This window comes from Syngnathus floridae, chromosome 16 (genome assembly GCF_059516105.1).
Source record: "Syngnathus floridae isolate MCC-2025c chromosome 16, RoL_Sflo_1.0, whole genome shotgun sequence".
In the NCBI taxonomy this organism is placed as follows: domain Eukaryota; kingdom Metazoa; phylum Chordata; class Actinopteri; order Syngnathiformes; family Syngnathidae; genus Syngnathus; species Syngnathus floridae.
Window position 1 is genome coordinate 8367228 of NC_142428.1, and position 16836 is coordinate 8384063.

Consider the following 16836-nt stretch of genomic DNA (forward strand, 5'->3'; position numbering starts at 1 on the left):
AGAGTGTAAAAATCCGCCTGGTGACGCGATGAGGGGGAGTATATTCACGGACCCAAATCTCCCCCACCATCCTCCATTCGTTTCCACACACTATATATGCTGTGTTGAAGCTTGCTCAGCATCTCAACCCCCCCCACGAAACACACACATTTTCCACATTTAATAAGCTCCCCTGATACCTGGATAACAATCACGCTGGAAATCAGCATTTTGCCTTCTTGACAACAACTTCATCTGCACGTTCAAAGCCTCATTCCCACGTCTCCTAATAGTCACAACCTTTGAACTCCAATGTGATCTCTCGCTCACTCTGCATGTTATGAGAATCTGAGATGGGAATTAAAATAAATAAATTAATAATAATATTATAATAATATAAGAAACATAATATAATAAATTACATATATATGCGATATATGTATATATATATATTTTTTTAATTGTTATACGCACACACACACACATATAAATAAAATAATAATAAAAAAATAATAATAAAATAAATGAAAAAGGTCCAGATTTCCCAAATCTCATTGCTTGATACAGCTATTATGAGCAAGTAGGGGAGGGGGGGAGGCTATCCATGGGTTAACTGGTAAATTTCCATTTATTTATTTATTTTCTTTAACATATTTAAAACAATGTAAACAAAGCTACCAGCCGGCAGTCCTAAAATGTGTACGCAACCCTGTTTGCACAAGTGAGACTGATTCAAGTTGCATTGTGACAACCACTGCTGAAGCACTGCCAACGCACAAACAGTAATGTGAACGAGGCTGAGGTATTTCGTGACAAGCATTTAAACTGCTACTATTAAAACACACTCACTGGTATGTAAATACACAGTGGCTTGGCAAACACATGCTGTCATAACACAGTGTTAAAAACCTTTTGAATGTTCCCCAAAAGACAATTACATGAACGACACAAATGAAAGTTGAGGATATAATTAGATCATATTTGGGAGGTAAGTGGTACGAAAACATTCTGAAAATGTAATAGCTGGCTAAGTAAATGAATTCTAAAGTGTGACATTCTTATTGCATGTACCCTATAATGCCCGAGGGCTTTTCCAATTAAAATCAATGAAATTCAATCTCAATTGGCTATATTACACTAGTATGCCATGTAAAGACTGGCATCCCATAATAGGTATTTAACACAATATGGATTCATAAAAAGAATCAATTATTAAGTTTCCAATTTTGACTGCACGTTGTATTAGTGGAAGGCAAATCTTCGAGTTGAGAGGTTCTGGGTTTGAATCTTAGTTTGGGCCTTTCTGTGTGGCTTTGGCATGTTCTTCTCAGGTTTGCATGTTTTTTTTTATCTGGCTACTCCAGCTTCCTGCTGCAACATATTAACAAACATCTAGGTGTGAATGTGAGTGTGATTTTTGTTCATTTATCCATGCCCTGTAATTGGCTGGGCAACAAATCATTATCAAACAGTATTTCGCCATTGACATGAATGAAAATGGCATTAATTCGTTCCAGCTGAAAAAAAAACGTGTTTTTCGTTTCCAAAATAATGATTCTCGTAAGTCTGGAAAAATGGGGCAGTGTGTACTTATTATTTGTAATGATATGATGGGGTGGCATCCATTTATATGATTTGATAAAAGCCCTCTGAAAGAAACCATAACTACGACATGACACATGATGAATGAGTTTGACACCCCTGGGAGTCTACAATAGTGTTTCTGAAGGCGCTTTTGAAATAAAAATGGCACACTTTTATTTCGGGGCTACACAGGTCAATTGCGCAACCTCTACTATCTAATAGAAAATCATTTAATTGTCCTGTCACTCACCATGCGTCACTGTCACAGTTGAATAAATAACGTACAGTCTTGATTTGTAATAATTTTCAAACCAATTAAGTGAAACTTCTTAAATTGCTGCTAATAATAAGTAATATATCTCCGTTTATCAATCTACGCCAAGGACATAGTGACAGACAGAACGATTAAAAGCTTATCTGCGAGGTGGTAATTAACCTGTGTATCGACTTCTGTGACATATTTATTTTAGTGGTGTGCCGTGATATTTTTCCAATGTCATGTAATATGTGCTTTGGCTCAGTACGGCTTGGGAAACACTGATCATGGTAGCAGAAGCTCCTTGAAACCAGCAGGACGTTTTAAACACCCCCACGGCGATGAATAATTGCTGGAGCTGAGATAGGGGATTCCTCCCTCCCGTGTACACAATGATGGATGCTCCCGCAAATGTCCCCAACTGTTCCCCAGACTAGGAATGAAGACGATATGGATATACTGCAACCATGGCAGGCTGCTGTTACTCAACTAATCGAACGCTTGAATCAATTAAGACTGTGGCGAGCAAAACAAGAAGGTTACGGAATATTTCCTTGCAACAGAAGCTCATCCCATTTATCAAATAACTCCCAAAGAGATAAAATATATGAGTGATTTATTCCAGTGATGCAGTTTTTTTTTTTATCCCCTTATCATACTACTGAAGAATTTTGTGTAGAGGCCATCTCTTTCAAGGTAATAGCTCTATCTGCTAAACGGTACCACACTGACCTCTAACGGTCAGATTATGTAATAGGCCCATGACTGTTCTGCTGTGAGAACGCTCCCACGCCAGTCAAGAGCGATTTAAAACACAATCACTCAACTACACATCGTCATCCATGCTAACTATCTGCCTTGATTCATTCGCTCAGTCGACTCTCAACCATTAGTGTCACCACCTTGTCATGAAAATGCAGTGAATCATTTCCCTCTCCAATTAAGTCTCGGGGCTCCTCATCAATTACCTGCTCACGTACCAAGTTATGATTGGCTAGTTTATTTAAGGACTGTAATGTAGACTAATGAAGGCACCGGAGCATCATTGCACATTTGATGGATGCTTTCCACATTTAACTGAACTAATGACATAAAGTGTAAAAAAATAAAAACGGTCAAGATTTTTACGATTTTTTTAATCAGTGATGAAAGTAAACTTTTTGTGCTGATTCTGAAAGTGACATTTTTTATCTCCAGCACATGTTTTCATCATTTTCATAATATGTACTATAGTAATATATTTATTCGTATATCTGTTGCCCATTGGAAAATATTTGCTAAGCTGTCTTTTGGGGTATTACAGATTTACGTACAGACTTTGTGATAGACCCATAAATTGTTATTTTTGATGACATATCTGCTTAGGAGCATAAAATATGTTGTGTGGCTTTACGGGTAGTAATTATATGGAAATAAATCTTCTTCTATCGCTCTGTGTTATTAAACAAATCGCCTTGTGTTTTCCTTCTTATCCTATGTAGGCCCATTTCAAGTATAGAGGGAGAACGAATGCTGGCTCAGCTCTTGTGCTGAGTGAAGCGGTGATTAAGCCAGCCAGCATCTGCAGCTTTGCTTATGTTGTTTATCCATCCATTTTCTATAGTGTTTATCCTTATTAAGATTAAGACTTCTAATCTAAGACTTATCGCATGCACCCCTGCTAAATCACAGATTGTGCTTTGATTTTTTTTAATAATTACAGCTGAGTATGAATGTGCTTTTAGTGTACTACCACAATGCGATGTAATATGCCGGGCGGTGAATATGTACTTTGCGCTTATGTGTTGTCCCGTCATGCTTTTGTTTGTTTGTTTATAATTAACATGAATTGGCCTACAGCATTCCATATTATTTTATCATTGAAACTTTCCTTAGATTACATTTTGGTGTTAAAAATACACAAGGTTTTGTTCTCTTTTGTTTGATGTGTCAGTTTTGCAGGACTGGTAGATCTCAACTGCAAGTGACTTAAGCAAGCATGTCTTATTAGGAAAACAGTGTGATCAAGAGCGTGTGAACAGGAGTACTTGAAAAAAAATGTGTTTTAACAAAATTAAGTGTTTTAATACATTAAATTAGCAACGTGACAGGATTTCCCAAAAAGCAAAGTCTGATTGGAAAGGCCATTTTAACCTGAATACAACACAGCAAGAGTTTTGGAAATCAGATGAGTGTGGAGATATAGGGCATTTTGTGTGTGCGTGTACGTGTGTGTGTGTGTGTGTGTGGGGGGGGGGGGGGGGGGGGGGGGGGGAATTGCCTTTTTGCGGACCCCTTGATGCAGCCGCCTACATTATTTCCCATATTTAAATGAGTGTTTTTTTCAGTTTCAGTTTCAGTTTATTTAGAGGAAAGGTCGACATGTAACATCAAAGTTTCATGGACTGGCCTGACTCAGTTCAAGAACTGTTTTACAGCAGGTTCCTATAACATTACATACATTTCAATACAATATATATATATATATATATATATATATATATATATATATATATATATATATATATATACATTATTGTTTATTGGTGCTAGTTTGGTTTGTTATTAAAAAATATGTGTATAGCCGTTTAAATTGCATAATAGAGGTGGCTGATCTGATTTGAAAGGCCATCTTATTCCAGATCAAAATAGATGTGCGGATAAATGAGTTCAGACGAAAATTGTTTTGGTATGCTGGGGTTCGGATGAGGTCCTGTGTAACTGAACGGGTGATGTGGGCCTGTCTTTCACTACGGCCTGGGATGATTTTGCTGTGTTAGTAGAAGAGGCAAACAGACGTTGCTGAATTTAATAAACTAAATCCATCTAATTATTGAAGGGAACCCGCTGTTTGTTTGTTTTTGCTATAGGCTTCAAGGAATATATTGAAACGCAAAAGACGTGTCAGTACTCACCCATAAAGGGTAAACTTTATGACTTCAACTGATCCTTTAATTGTGTCTGCTACTCAGAGAATCCCTTCTTTGTTTGGCAGCCAAGTTTGATAAAAGAATATTCACAAATAAGCTCATAGTGGCCGGAATTTTGAGGTGTGCTTTGAGTGATCGCCTTAAAATGCTGCTATCCTTCAAACGGAATAACTTGCCTTAAAAATGCGATATAGTAACGCAAATTCAACATTATTTAACAGAAAAGCAGTGTAAGCAGTAGGTCATGTACTTTAGTCAACTAATTGTTTTCTCGCGAATGTATCTGTTATGAGGATTTTAGAGGCATTTGAAATGTTTTTTTTTTTTTTAATCCATCACGTTGCTATTTAAATGTGTTAAAAATGTGGGGAGGGATAAAGCGATATACACAATTTATATGGTTTCTCTACAGCTCAGATTTTCACCTACTGACAATTTCCGTGTTTATTTTAAGGTGTCACTTCTTAAAATTTACATTTGTCACAATAATATATATATATAAAAAAATATAGCAATATCTGATGCACCTTCAACTTTTATTTATTATACCATTTCCTGTGGTGGAACAGTAGCCTAAGCATCTCCGGGGATGTGCCTGAACAGAAGAGCACTACAAGCATGAAATGAACACGACAAGAGGCTACAAGGCTGCATGCACAGAACAAGTATATTGTCTCTTCTAAATTGAGTGCTGTACAAACTCTCCAGCTACCACACATGAAAGGTTTGTTAATTCTGTCCAGGTAGTATGCGCACACACACACACACGCATTTTGGTGTGTATCGCACAGGAGCAATGAAAAGAGTCCATTGAAAAGGCACAATCCAATCATCTGCAACAGTCACCAAGCACAACACAGGCTGAAATCATCTGTAATTTAAACTATGTCCCGTGTTCCCCATCCACCAGAGTGGATGGATGATCTAGCTGCATTTTCAGTTCCAAATAACATTTACTGTCTGAAGTGACGGCACATAGTGTGCACGCGTGTGAAGAAATGTTTCCGGTTGTCCTGGGTCAGAAAAGCAGTCCTAAAGCATGTGTTTAAGGAGACAGTTGTTTATTTCACACTAAAACAAAATGCACCTGACATCCATCGCATCCCTCTGTTCATTGTCTTAATCCATTGCTCCTCCCCATGCTGTTACTGTTTTGCTCAGCTTCATCATAATTAGAAACACATTACATATACAGCATAATAAAGTTTTTTTTTTTTTCTCCATACGGTTCCAAATTGAGTAGTAGCAATAGCCGTAATGTTTTATCAGGCTTAGATGTGCGTGTAAAAAAAGCACAAGACACCTTAAAAGCATTCACTAAAACTTTGCAGCAGCATTTTAAAAGAAGGTGTAAGAAATGAGCGCACAACTGTAATTTTCCAGTGTTGTGTGCAATTGTATCCATTGCTGAACAGTCAACAATCCATTGCTGAACAGCCCTGATGTCATCCTTTCTTCCATAGGAAGGTCAAAGCGCGTGCCCCCACACAAACCGTTTGGGGTAGTCGATCAGATAAAACGTACCCGTATCCCACTGAGCGGCAAACGTTTGCGAGTGGATAGTGATATTTTTTCGTCACCGTTCGTTCAAGGTTGTCAGATGTGACCTTGAGTGAACCGTAACGAGGCCGCGTATTCGCTACCACTTGCAAACGTACGACCCTCCGTTTGATACCTACTTAAGCTATGCTTGCTAAAACGTGATGTGGTGGCAGTACAAATTAAAACGGAAACAAAATACTGTACAAACAAACAAAATGTTCTCAGAATAAGTCACTAAGGAGCTCTCTATTTAAGTACACTGGTAATTGTGAGCTATTTGCCGTGTCCGGTGTGGTGGTGATGCTTTGCTGACATGAGTACAGAGAAGAAGAGACAACTATACAAAATGATCTGTTACCTACTGAGTGATGATTATGTCCCCTCAGTGTCTGTGTCAGTGTCTAGCACTGGCTCACTCGCAGCTTCCTCCATGGCCTCACTCTGTACAATGTCTACGTCCTGAGGAGGCCCGGCCTGCTCCTGCTCGGCTTTACTTTCAGGAAGCGCAGACTCGGTGGGCTCGGGAGAGGCGTCCGGCGTGGGCTCGAACGCCGTGCTTTTGTCCATCTCAGCTCCATTGAGCCACTGGGCTTTAGGGGAAGGGGTTTTCTCTTTTGAGACGTCTTCAGTCTCCACCTGTGGGCATAGCTGCGCCTCCAGAGAGTGCGTCAACTCTACAGGGGGGCTGACAGCTTGCGTGACGCCTAAAGGAGATTCTCGGCCCGGAGTGTCTAAGGACCTGGTGGGCTGGGGACAGGCCTTGTCCGAGTCTTGGGGTGGTGATTTGGGGAGTAGAGTGGTCTCTGGCTGGGGCGAAGATCGGGCCTCAGTGAGTGAACTGGGCAATGGGGTCTGAGCCTTGTTCTCAGGTTGGGTTGAGGGCGGGGATTGGGATTGAGGGGTCTGAGGCAAAGGGCTATGGGATTCAGCTGCTGGGCTGGCTTTTCTGACCTCTCGTGACTGGACAGGAACCGGCAGCTGATGCTGACCTAACAGAGGCACTTTGGCCTGAGCTTGAGACAGCAGGGGGGACTGGAATCGGGACTGAATGGGGTTGTTCAATCTGAGAGGGGTAAGCAGTTTCCCTTGGTTTAGATTAAGATTAGGGATGAGAGGGGGCGTAGGAAGAAGAGGTGTTGGGAGAGGGAGAACAGGTGTCCAATTACCGCGTTCCCGCTCTCGGTCATTATTGCGGTCTTTGTCGTGCTCTCGGGGAAGGTCTCGCCCTCGCTCCCGGTCTCTATCCCGTTCGCGGTTTTGACGATTTCCATTCATTTCCCTCCGGAAGTCAAAATCTCTCTCATCGCTGTCTCTTTGTCTGTCCCATTGCGATCTTCGTTCATCTAGGTCACTTTCGAACCCGGCTGGACCGCCACCGCTGCGGTTCCAAGGCTGTGTCCCGGCAACGTTTTTGGGAGCTGCATTAGCGGGACGGTTGTCAAAGCGATTCGGGAAGTTCTGCCCCGGGTTGGGACGATCCATGCCGTCTCGTTCATCGAAGTCCCCCCTCGACTGATTCCAGTGATTATCGGGGGTAAACCCGGCAAGAGCCTGTAGACGGCCAAGTAGACTGCCTCTGGCTGGCTGAGTCCCTGGTGTTTGCAGCAAAGGGGGCCTGCCACCTCCCCCTCCCCCGCCAAGGGGCGCCCGGTGCTCTGGTGGAGGTGTTCTCAGCAGACCTGTACTCTGCTTCTCCACTGGGGGGAAGCGGTAGTCCTGGTCTTTGCCCTCATCAGCCCCCGAAGAAGACTCCTCTGTCTTGGCTACATTATCATTGGCCTGGGGAGGGGGCCTGTGAAATGGATCCATTTGAGAGAATGGAGGCCTGACATGGGGTTGAGCCTGAAGGGGGCTGTCAAGAAGGCCACCAGCCTGTTGGCCAGGTCCCTGGAGGAGGAGAGGAAAGCGAGCCCCGGCCCCAGGCGGAAGGAGGTTAGGACGCACGTCGAGTTGCAACATTCCAGGCATTCTTTGTCCCGCCATTCCTGCCTGGTGTAGTGGGTGGGCTGAGGGGTGCATGCCAAGGAGGCCCATTCCACTGCGAACTGCATTATGCATGCCTAGGAACAGATAAAACATACAGCATGTTAATGTCACCTTCCACACTAGTCAACTCATCCATCATATATGTTAATGGTGCGCCACCTGGAAGAGAAAGCTCCGGTGTCCCCTCCAAACCCTTGGCAGAAGGTGGCATTTTGTCACCCGAGTGCTGTTGACTTTGAACTCCAACCGCATTAAATACATTAGCTCCAGAGATAGCGGAGGGCATGAAGCCACCAGGCATAGAGCTGGTCGTTGCGATCATAGAGCTGAACGGAGATTCCTTCGCCGTCTCCTGGCTGGTTGCCACAGGGGGTGGCACTAGAGCTACAGCAGGGTCACAAAGAAATCACTCTAAATGACATGTCACATGAGGCAAAAGGTTACCACGCAAATAGCACTTACAAGTTGGTGCTGAGGCCATGGCTGCATTCTGTGCTGCTGGCATATAACCTGTACAACAGAATATAACACGTAATCTTAAATTACAGTGTTCCCATGGTTCATCATTTACGGGGTAGATTCTTTTATGGGTTCTTACAGTACACAGAGTTGCATGCTTTCAGTGTAGTACGACAAGTTTGTAAAAAAAAAAAAATACCTGGAGGTGGTTGTGAGGCATTAAATGCGGGCCTTAGGAAAGGTGGGGGCGGCCCATAACCTGGCGGGGGGATGCTCATATTGACAGGGAAGTTAGGAGGCACCAAGCCTACTGGACCAGGAACGGCCTGGGGCACTGGTAGCTGAGTAGGAGATAAACAGCAGGTTGAAAATAACTACTTTAGTTGTAATGCCACCATAACTGATATTCAATTTTCCTTTCGTGTAATCGTTTTCAATTTAAAAGCTCGTCTGGCTTCTGTGACTAATGTGGTCTGTGAGAGAATTACAGAATAAATGAATGCTCCCACAGAGAGGATCTCATCATATTTACAACCATCAAACAAGTTTAGCAACAGGCAGCATCTTTCTTACCTGCACCGGCATCATGGGTACTGGCTGGTTGTAGCTTTCACTCTGGCTGTTGGATGCTTTCGTCTCGGCGCTTAGTGGTTGGATTATACCATCCTTGGTTGCCTCTGAACTCTTAACTGTGTCCCACTCTGAAGAAACAGACAAAACTTGATTTTTAAACCAAATTATTCCTGCGTGTTGGATTCTTGCTCGCAGTGCTAATACAGGGTTAACTATTAATTGGTTATATTAACAATTAACGTTTCAAAGTTAGAACTAGCCTTACTAGAAGCAATTTCTTCAGCTATGTAAGAATCCAATCAGTTACCACCCCGCATACTGTATGATCTTTTGTTTTTGAAATTGCTTCTTTTATTCTATTATGTTGTGTGGATAATTGATTCGACCCATGTCTGAGCCCATCGATTATTTTTGCTGAATACAAAATCAAATTTTACCTTCATTGACAGTCTCCTGATCAATGATTCCTCCTTCGGCAAAGTCATCCAAGTCATCCACCTTAACTTTCTCCCAAGGTATGTAGGTGACTCCAAGGTCCACATCCCAAAACTGCTTGTATTCTTGTCGTACTCCTTTGTTTAGGGCCCAAGCAATCTGCATTTAAACAGCATAACGGTGGCAGGGAGAGAACAAAGTATTGTTCAAAGACACAATCTATAAAAGACATCAAGCCGTCCAAGGTTCCGCTGCTAGAGGTCAATGTAGAATTCAATTACAAAGAAACTATGGGGAAAATGACATTGCATTCAATCAAATTACAGCATAGCGGCAGCAAAGTGTACCTTGATGATCTTGGAACCAATTTTGCAGGAACCTGTGCTGAGCTTTTGGCGTGCACGGTAGGCGTCTTGTCTGTGGACCATACAGATATAGGCGCAGCCTCTCGGAGGGATCATCTAGAAAGGTCGTAAGAGATACAAAATAAGACAAACTTTATCCAGTCAATAACTAACACATAATACACTTCTTGGAAATGTGAATGGGTGAGGGTCAAATGACAGAAGACACAGTCATACTGTAGAGTAGACCTCTTACATTTATTGACTCTATTTGGCCAAACTCTTCAAACAGGTTTGTGAGGTCTTGTTGAGAAGCCTTTTTGTCCACTTGGCCAACCCAAAGAGTTGTGCTGCACACTAGATAAAGGGTACAAATAGGACAAAAATTTATTGACCTGAACTGATCAGATAATTCAAACATATAAGATGAATGCGATTTAATTACCACTTAGAGTCTTGGATCGTATCGGAGGCAGTCCTTTCTTCTGCCGCTCCTTTTCCCGTTCTCGGGCACGTCTTTCGCTTGAGTACGAACGTGACGTCTTTCTCTTACGATCTCTGGAGCGTGATCGTGACCGCTTACGATGCTTACGCTTCCGAGAGCCAGAGCGGGACCTAGACCGTCTCCTTTTGGGAGACCTGGAGAGACAAAACAACACAGTTAGGATTTTTTGCAACACATGTCCGTGTTGTAAGATTAAAAACTTTAAAAAATCATTAAAAAAAAGAAAAACTAAAACTTGTTTTGACTGACCGAGAACGTGACCTCGAGCGTGTCCTGGAGCGGGTTGTGACAGTCTTTGTGTCTTCTGCCTCAAAGTTATCCTCTTCCATTCCATCTGGGCCCTCATCAAGGTCCATGTCCTTGAGGATCAATTCAAAATATAAATATAAGCAAATATATATATAAATATAAATAATAAATAATCCAAATAAATAATATAAATATGAGTAAATATATTTGCTGTGCTGTACACCTCACAGCACAGTTAAGTGCCCAGCACAGTGGTTAAGGAGTCACCGCTTCGGAGAACCCAAATGTGGCAGAAATGAGTGGGAAACGATCCGTACAAAACCAAAATATGTATTTCAATCTTCCAAGCAGTCTCACCACCTGGCCTTTAGTTACCTGTTGCTGGTTGTCTATGGTGTCATCCATCTTAATTTCTGGCTCGGGTAGCTGTGGCTGACAGCTCGTCTGAGCAGTTGCAACCGAGTTCTCCTGTCCATATAGAGTGTCTTGCCCGTCTATGCTCATTGCCTGCAGGAATACATTATCAGTGTGTAACAAAACATTAGTCAATTATAACAGCGCCCCCTAGTATTGGTTGTGCGTGTAACTACCTTTTGCTGGTGCTCCAGCAGTTGCTTCTGAAACTGCTCCAGGTTCTGCTGCTGTAGCTGCTCAGCAAGTTGGTGGAAGAGTGAGCTGTTCATGGGCTCCGACACCATTGGCCTGCAAAGTGGTTAACAAATTGGATGAGGCACATCCAAGGGTCGTCGGGAAAAATCAATCTTGTCGATAAAACATCATGAACCCACAGTTGAGAGGATGCCGCTTCCTTTTTAGCTTCTTCAACACGCTCAGCCTCATTGCCGAAGTCAAACTGCCCCAAGAGTTTCTGGGGGAAAAAAGCATTAGATTTGTCTCATTAAAAGTCATTAGAGAGAAATAAATGTAATCATTAAGTACTATAGTATATAGCTGATTTTTATTATCTATTAAAACAGAGGGGTATATTTTTTGTCATTTGAAAATCTTAAAACTCAATCCCGGTAATATTTTTTTCGGATACGTTTTTTCTTGCATTTGTGCTCACGTCCGGTTAAGCAAGGCAAAAATTCTTGAATTTTTTTTTTTGTCAGCTCAAATATGCTTACGTTGTGTTTAAAAAGTGTTAGTATGCTTAAATGTGTTGTAAGTGTGCAGGAGGGATCATTTGAGCCTCAAACAAAAGAGACATTACATGCTATCTGTAGAGCAGATTTTCATCTATTGTGGGTGGGCGTGGAACTTAACTCTGAGAATGAAAGGGGGTGGGGGGTCACTAGCGCTATAAGTACCTTGTTAAAAGAGGAGACCCTCTGCTCGAGGGGATTGAGACTGTTGGCAGTAGCGGCTGCAGTGAGTTGAGCAGTGAGAGCTTGCAGCTGCACAACCAGACCAGCATCCAAGGCTTGGAGCAATGAAGGCTGAGGCTTTTGCTGCTGCATTTGCAGGCTCTGTACGAGCTGTTGAAGCTGGTGACAGAAAAAAACAAAACATTTCAGATACCCTGAAGAATAGGCAGAAAATACTTTGTGGCAAAACTTTGAAGATACCATTCTTTCTAAATTTTCATTTTTAAGAAGAGACCCTCAAATGTATCATTTTCTCGAACCTGCTGGCCCTGAGGCGTTTGTAAAATTTGCGCCACAGCTGCCACAGTGTCTGTGTTGGTAATCTGCGAAGCCCAGTCAGGAAGACCCTGAACAATGTTGGCGGGTGTGGCTGGTGTTGCTGGTGTGCCTTGAAGCAAAGAAATGAACAAGTGAGTAAAATAAAGGCAATGGACATTACTTAAAAGAATGACCTCCACGCAGGTTTTCCGACTGACCAGGTGTAGTGTTATTGACGGGGGCAGCGCTGCCTGGCATGACCGGAGTAACGCTCGGAGGAGGAATCCCGGCAGCCATGTCCAACAACGGCTGGATGATGTCACTCTTGAAGACAGCATTCTTTTGCCACAAGTTCAAGACCCGCACTATCTTACTCTGGAAGCATGATAGGAAGATCTGAGTAAAACTAACAAATTGCATCACGAATAAAAAGCAAAGAAGTACGTAAGGGGAAACATTAAAACCTTGTCATCTGACGGACAACGGTAGAGGTGCTGGAATGTGGCGATGATATTCTTGCTGAAGCGTGGTGCAAAGACATCCTTCTCCGTGCCGAACTGGTGGCGCGACTGCCTCACAATCGAGTCGATAACGTACAACCCCGGCACCTTGTATTCTGGTTTGCACTGGAACGGCAACAACCAAATTTAATGCAGGAAAATATGGACGGCAGTTCACATTTTAGCATGGAAGGTAGATGTTCAAATTTGTTTGGTGTGGTTAAAAATATTCTTCTTAGTCGCATATCTGATGTAAGTAGATGATAAATGTTGTTAATTATATAATTTTTTAGTTTGACTATTTTACAGGTAAGTACAACTCACCTTTTGTATGAACTTCTCTACACTCTGCACAACATGCTTGTAGAACTGAAAAGAGGGGAACATTTGTTAATAGCAGAGTCTAAAAGCAGCATATAGTTAAACAGTGGGCTATTCAAAAGGGGCAAAAAAAAATTAATGAGACCACACAGGAGTCACACCAATTTTCCTGCTCCACAGATTCAGACGATTTAGCTGCAATTTGTTGAAATCTTCAGAATTTACTGTGTAATATATCCTTTCAAAGTGTTGGCCTCAGTGTACTTGTTGGATCCTTTGAAAATTTCATGGAGAAACTTCAATGCCAGTGGAAAGATATTTATATTACTTGGGGCAGAAAAATGGTTTCTACATAATTTTCTTGTGATGTTTTGTTTTCCGTTTATCTAAATAAACACAGACTTTTTGTTGACTGGCATGCAGGCAAACTAATTGGGAAAACTGATTATCTTGATAATAAAGCTCTGTGAAGCCTGCCCCTTTGTGGTCGCAGTCTTCTCCAGACAAATTGTTGCAGTTACTTTTGCAGCCAACAATATGTGGTTTGGTTTTCAAACAAATAAGCGCTTATTGGATGTCTCTAAACGATTATAATGAGCAGTTAGCTAATGGTGTGAGGCGTTACGAGAATTTAGATTTGAGGAGCGGCAATTGTAATTGGAAAACTTTTATGCAAATCATATAAATATCAAGTGGAGCTGGGATGACAGGTTGATTGTTTGTTGAACATGTCCCACATCATTCACCAGAACAAAAAAAGAACGAGAAGAGTTTACAACTCTGATGTAGCAACAAAATTAGCCTACCATTTGCTTAATTGCGTTTTCTAATTGAACTCATTCCTCGTTTGTATTTTCTTGAATAACAGTTCAACTATTGTTTTTCAACACAGTCATAGTTATTGCAATTAATATCAAGCTACCTAAAGAAACAGATATGACTGGATAGAAGCAATACCCACTATGATAAAAAAAATATAACCAAGACATTTAAAAATATAATTTCCACTTTATGCTTCTAGGTTAAGGGAAAATAGTACACATAACTCCATATTTGCTTTTCAGGATCTCTGACCATAGCAGAAAAAATATGAATAAATGAAATAAATACATACATACATACGTACGTACGTACGTACATACGTACATACATACATACATACATACATACATACAGACATACATCATTAAATAAATAAGTCTGTGAATCCTTTTTTCTTTCCTGTTTGCGTTTCCAAAAGTGTGTCACGATACCAACATTTTGAGCAATTCTATACCTGCATAAAGTACCTCAATACTGGTATTGAAACGATTACCATCAGTAACAAGCAGTAGAATGATAGCTGGGCTAAAACAAATTTATTTAAATATGTACTGATTTAAAAAATATATTTTTAGGCTACTAATTTGAAAACTTGATAATTCATATCGTAAATAGGTCCGTGCTCATTTTCTATATACGCTGTACTTTTCTTCCAAACGAACTGTTTTGAAAATTACATTTTATTGCATTGACATTTGTCAATTTGAGTTCAATTAATAATTCAGCTCAAATGAAAATGCTTTCAGAAAAAAAGTTGATTAAACAAGGTTATACAGTGACCATATAACAAATACAGAGTCCTATACAAAATACACCTAAACTTGAGAAAACCAGCTGCCATAAGCTACTATTTTACTCGAAATAACCGCCTTCTAAACAACTCAAAAACATCAGTCAAGAAAAGTCAAGGATATTTGTATTGCCCTTAATCACAAGAGTGTTACAAGAAAAGTGTATATTATATGAATCTACCCTAGCCAAAGAGTGAAAATGTGGTGATCCACCCATCCATCCATTCTCTGTACCACTCATCCTGATAATTAATCAAGATTAGATGACTAGTTAGTTGGTTGTCACTACTACATCGATTACCAAATTCTTTGAGGGCTAAATTTAGTAATTGACGTCGTCAGGGATCGACACTAACTCTTGCACTGGTGCTATCAACCTTTTCAGTTGGTCACACCGCACAGGATTTGGTAGCACCCTTTTTTTCGGGAAGTATAGTATGACCATGTTTGCTAATATAGTTATCTCATTTGGCATAGTTTCATATGATGTAAAGATTAACACTATATATTAACGCAGATAACACAGACAGATAAATTGTTTTTATACGCTATAATTTTAAGAGAAAGAAAAAACAGGAAAAAATACCACAGCAAAAACTGAAAACATCAGTAAAAGGAAGTGAAGTAATAGCTGCAAATTTTACAACTTCAAAATAATTTTACTTGTATAACAAAATACTGTAACGGGAGTAAATTGCATTGATAGCATTCCCACAGCATCAAAAAAATTGCCACAGGAGAAGGAAACAGCAGCTCGAGTGAATGATGACAACTTTTGTAAACAAACCATTTATCGAGTCCATTTTTCCTTAGCAAAGGATAAGAGTTATGAAAGTTAATTGAGATAAGTAATTACTGTGACAGGCCTAACTATGGTACTGCTTCTTTGTCTTTATATTTGCAAACTTCTTGTGCACAACAAATAATGTTAGAGTAGCTTAAAACTTTGCCATTGGACAAAGAGCTTCTAAATTAAAACAACAAAATAAACATCAGCGGTTGTATCACGCTTGTTTGACGTTGATTGACAGCTCAAACTAGTCAATGGCAATTATCTGACACAAACGCACATGCACACAGGTTGCAAGATGAGGCAACATCACAATTAATAGCCAATCAAAACGCACAAAAGCATAGGGCTCCAACTAATGATTATTTTAACTATCAATTAATCTGTTGAATATTTTGCTCATTAATCAATAGATGAGATTAAAAATGTATTACTTTCATCCCTTTACTCAAAAACAGTTTTTCAAATTGGCAGTGCATAAAATGTGCAAACGTGCATTAATTATGATTTTGTTTCAGGTTTGGTCTATAACATCCAAGAGAAATCTGCAAAAATGTTAATTGTTGTCCAAAATTAAAGCAATGTCCAAATAATTAAAGTATCTTATTTGAAAAACCACTAGCATAATCAGGCTGCTTGATGATGTCAGCCATCATGACGAGCACAATGCCAAAAATATTAATATCAGCAATTTTAATTACTTTTGTTTGCCCTATATTGCACCACAGAGTACTGGGTTTTGAGATGCACACAATAATAGGTCTCAAAATAATTAATTTCCTATGTAGCTTTGCCAAGGGATTGTTTATTTATTAAATAGTTTTCAGTGCATAAAAAAAAAAAAGAGTCATGTTTACATTCATTCATCCATCCATCTTCCAAACTGCTTATCCTAATGAGGTTCGCGGACATGCCAGAGTCTATGAAAGTTGTCTTAGAGTGGTAAACGGCGTACCAGCCAAACAGAAACATGTTTACATGAACATTTTCAATGAAAGGAAGCAGGAGAATGAATATGAAACTTTCTGACCCTTTTTAGGCAAAAAAAAAAAAAAAAAAAAAAAGATAAATTTCCACATTTAAACACTGCATTCAGAAATATTTCCATTATTATTTTTACACTACTTTCACACAATTAGGGCGAAAAGATTAAATTAGCACCATGA

General features: G+C 40.4%; 1 protein-coding gene across 5 annotated transcripts in view; it reads right to left on the bottom strand.

Moving 5' to 3' along the window:
* The window catches only part of scaf8 (SR-related CTD-associated factor 8), a 56404-nt gene that overhangs the window by 32153 nt on the left and 7415 nt on the right, over window positions 1-16836 (bottom strand). For 3 of the 5 annotated variants that reach the window (XR_015863555.1, XR_015863556.1, XR_015863557.1), the window contains exons 3-20: window positions 13271-13315; window positions 12911-13072; window positions 12665-12821; window positions 12449-12576; window positions 12132-12308; window positions 11610-11689; window positions 11412-11523; window positions 11197-11328; window positions 10822-10931; window positions 10513-10706; window positions 10324-10424; window positions 10071-10184; window positions 9726-9882; window positions 9289-9416; window positions 8915-9056; window positions 8719-8766; window positions 8416-8640; window positions 6629-8330 (exon numbers count right to left, since the gene is read on the bottom strand). Coding sequence is in view for 2 of the 5 variants with exons in the window: in XM_088401378.1 (XP_088257504.1) it covers window positions 6643-8330; window positions 8416-8640; window positions 8719-8766; window positions 8915-9056; window positions 9289-9416; window positions 9726-9882; window positions 10071-10184; window positions 10324-10424; window positions 10513-10706; window positions 10822-10931; window positions 11197-11328; window positions 11412-11523; window positions 11610-11689; window positions 12132-12308; window positions 12449-12576; window positions 12665-12821; window positions 12911-13072; window positions 13271-13315 (3900 nt within the window). In the remaining 3 variants the exon portion in view is untranslated. Of the gene's footprint in view, window positions 1-5245; window positions 8331-8415; window positions 8641-8718; window positions 8767-8914; window positions 9057-9288; window positions 9417-9725; window positions 9883-10070; window positions 10185-10323; window positions 10425-10512; window positions 10707-10821; window positions 10932-11196; window positions 11329-11411; window positions 11524-11609; window positions 11690-12131; window positions 12309-12448; window positions 12577-12664; window positions 12822-12910; window positions 13073-13270; window positions 13316-16836 lie in introns of those variants that run through there. The other 2 variants (XM_088401378.1, XM_088401379.1) reach the window with 1 other exon arrangement.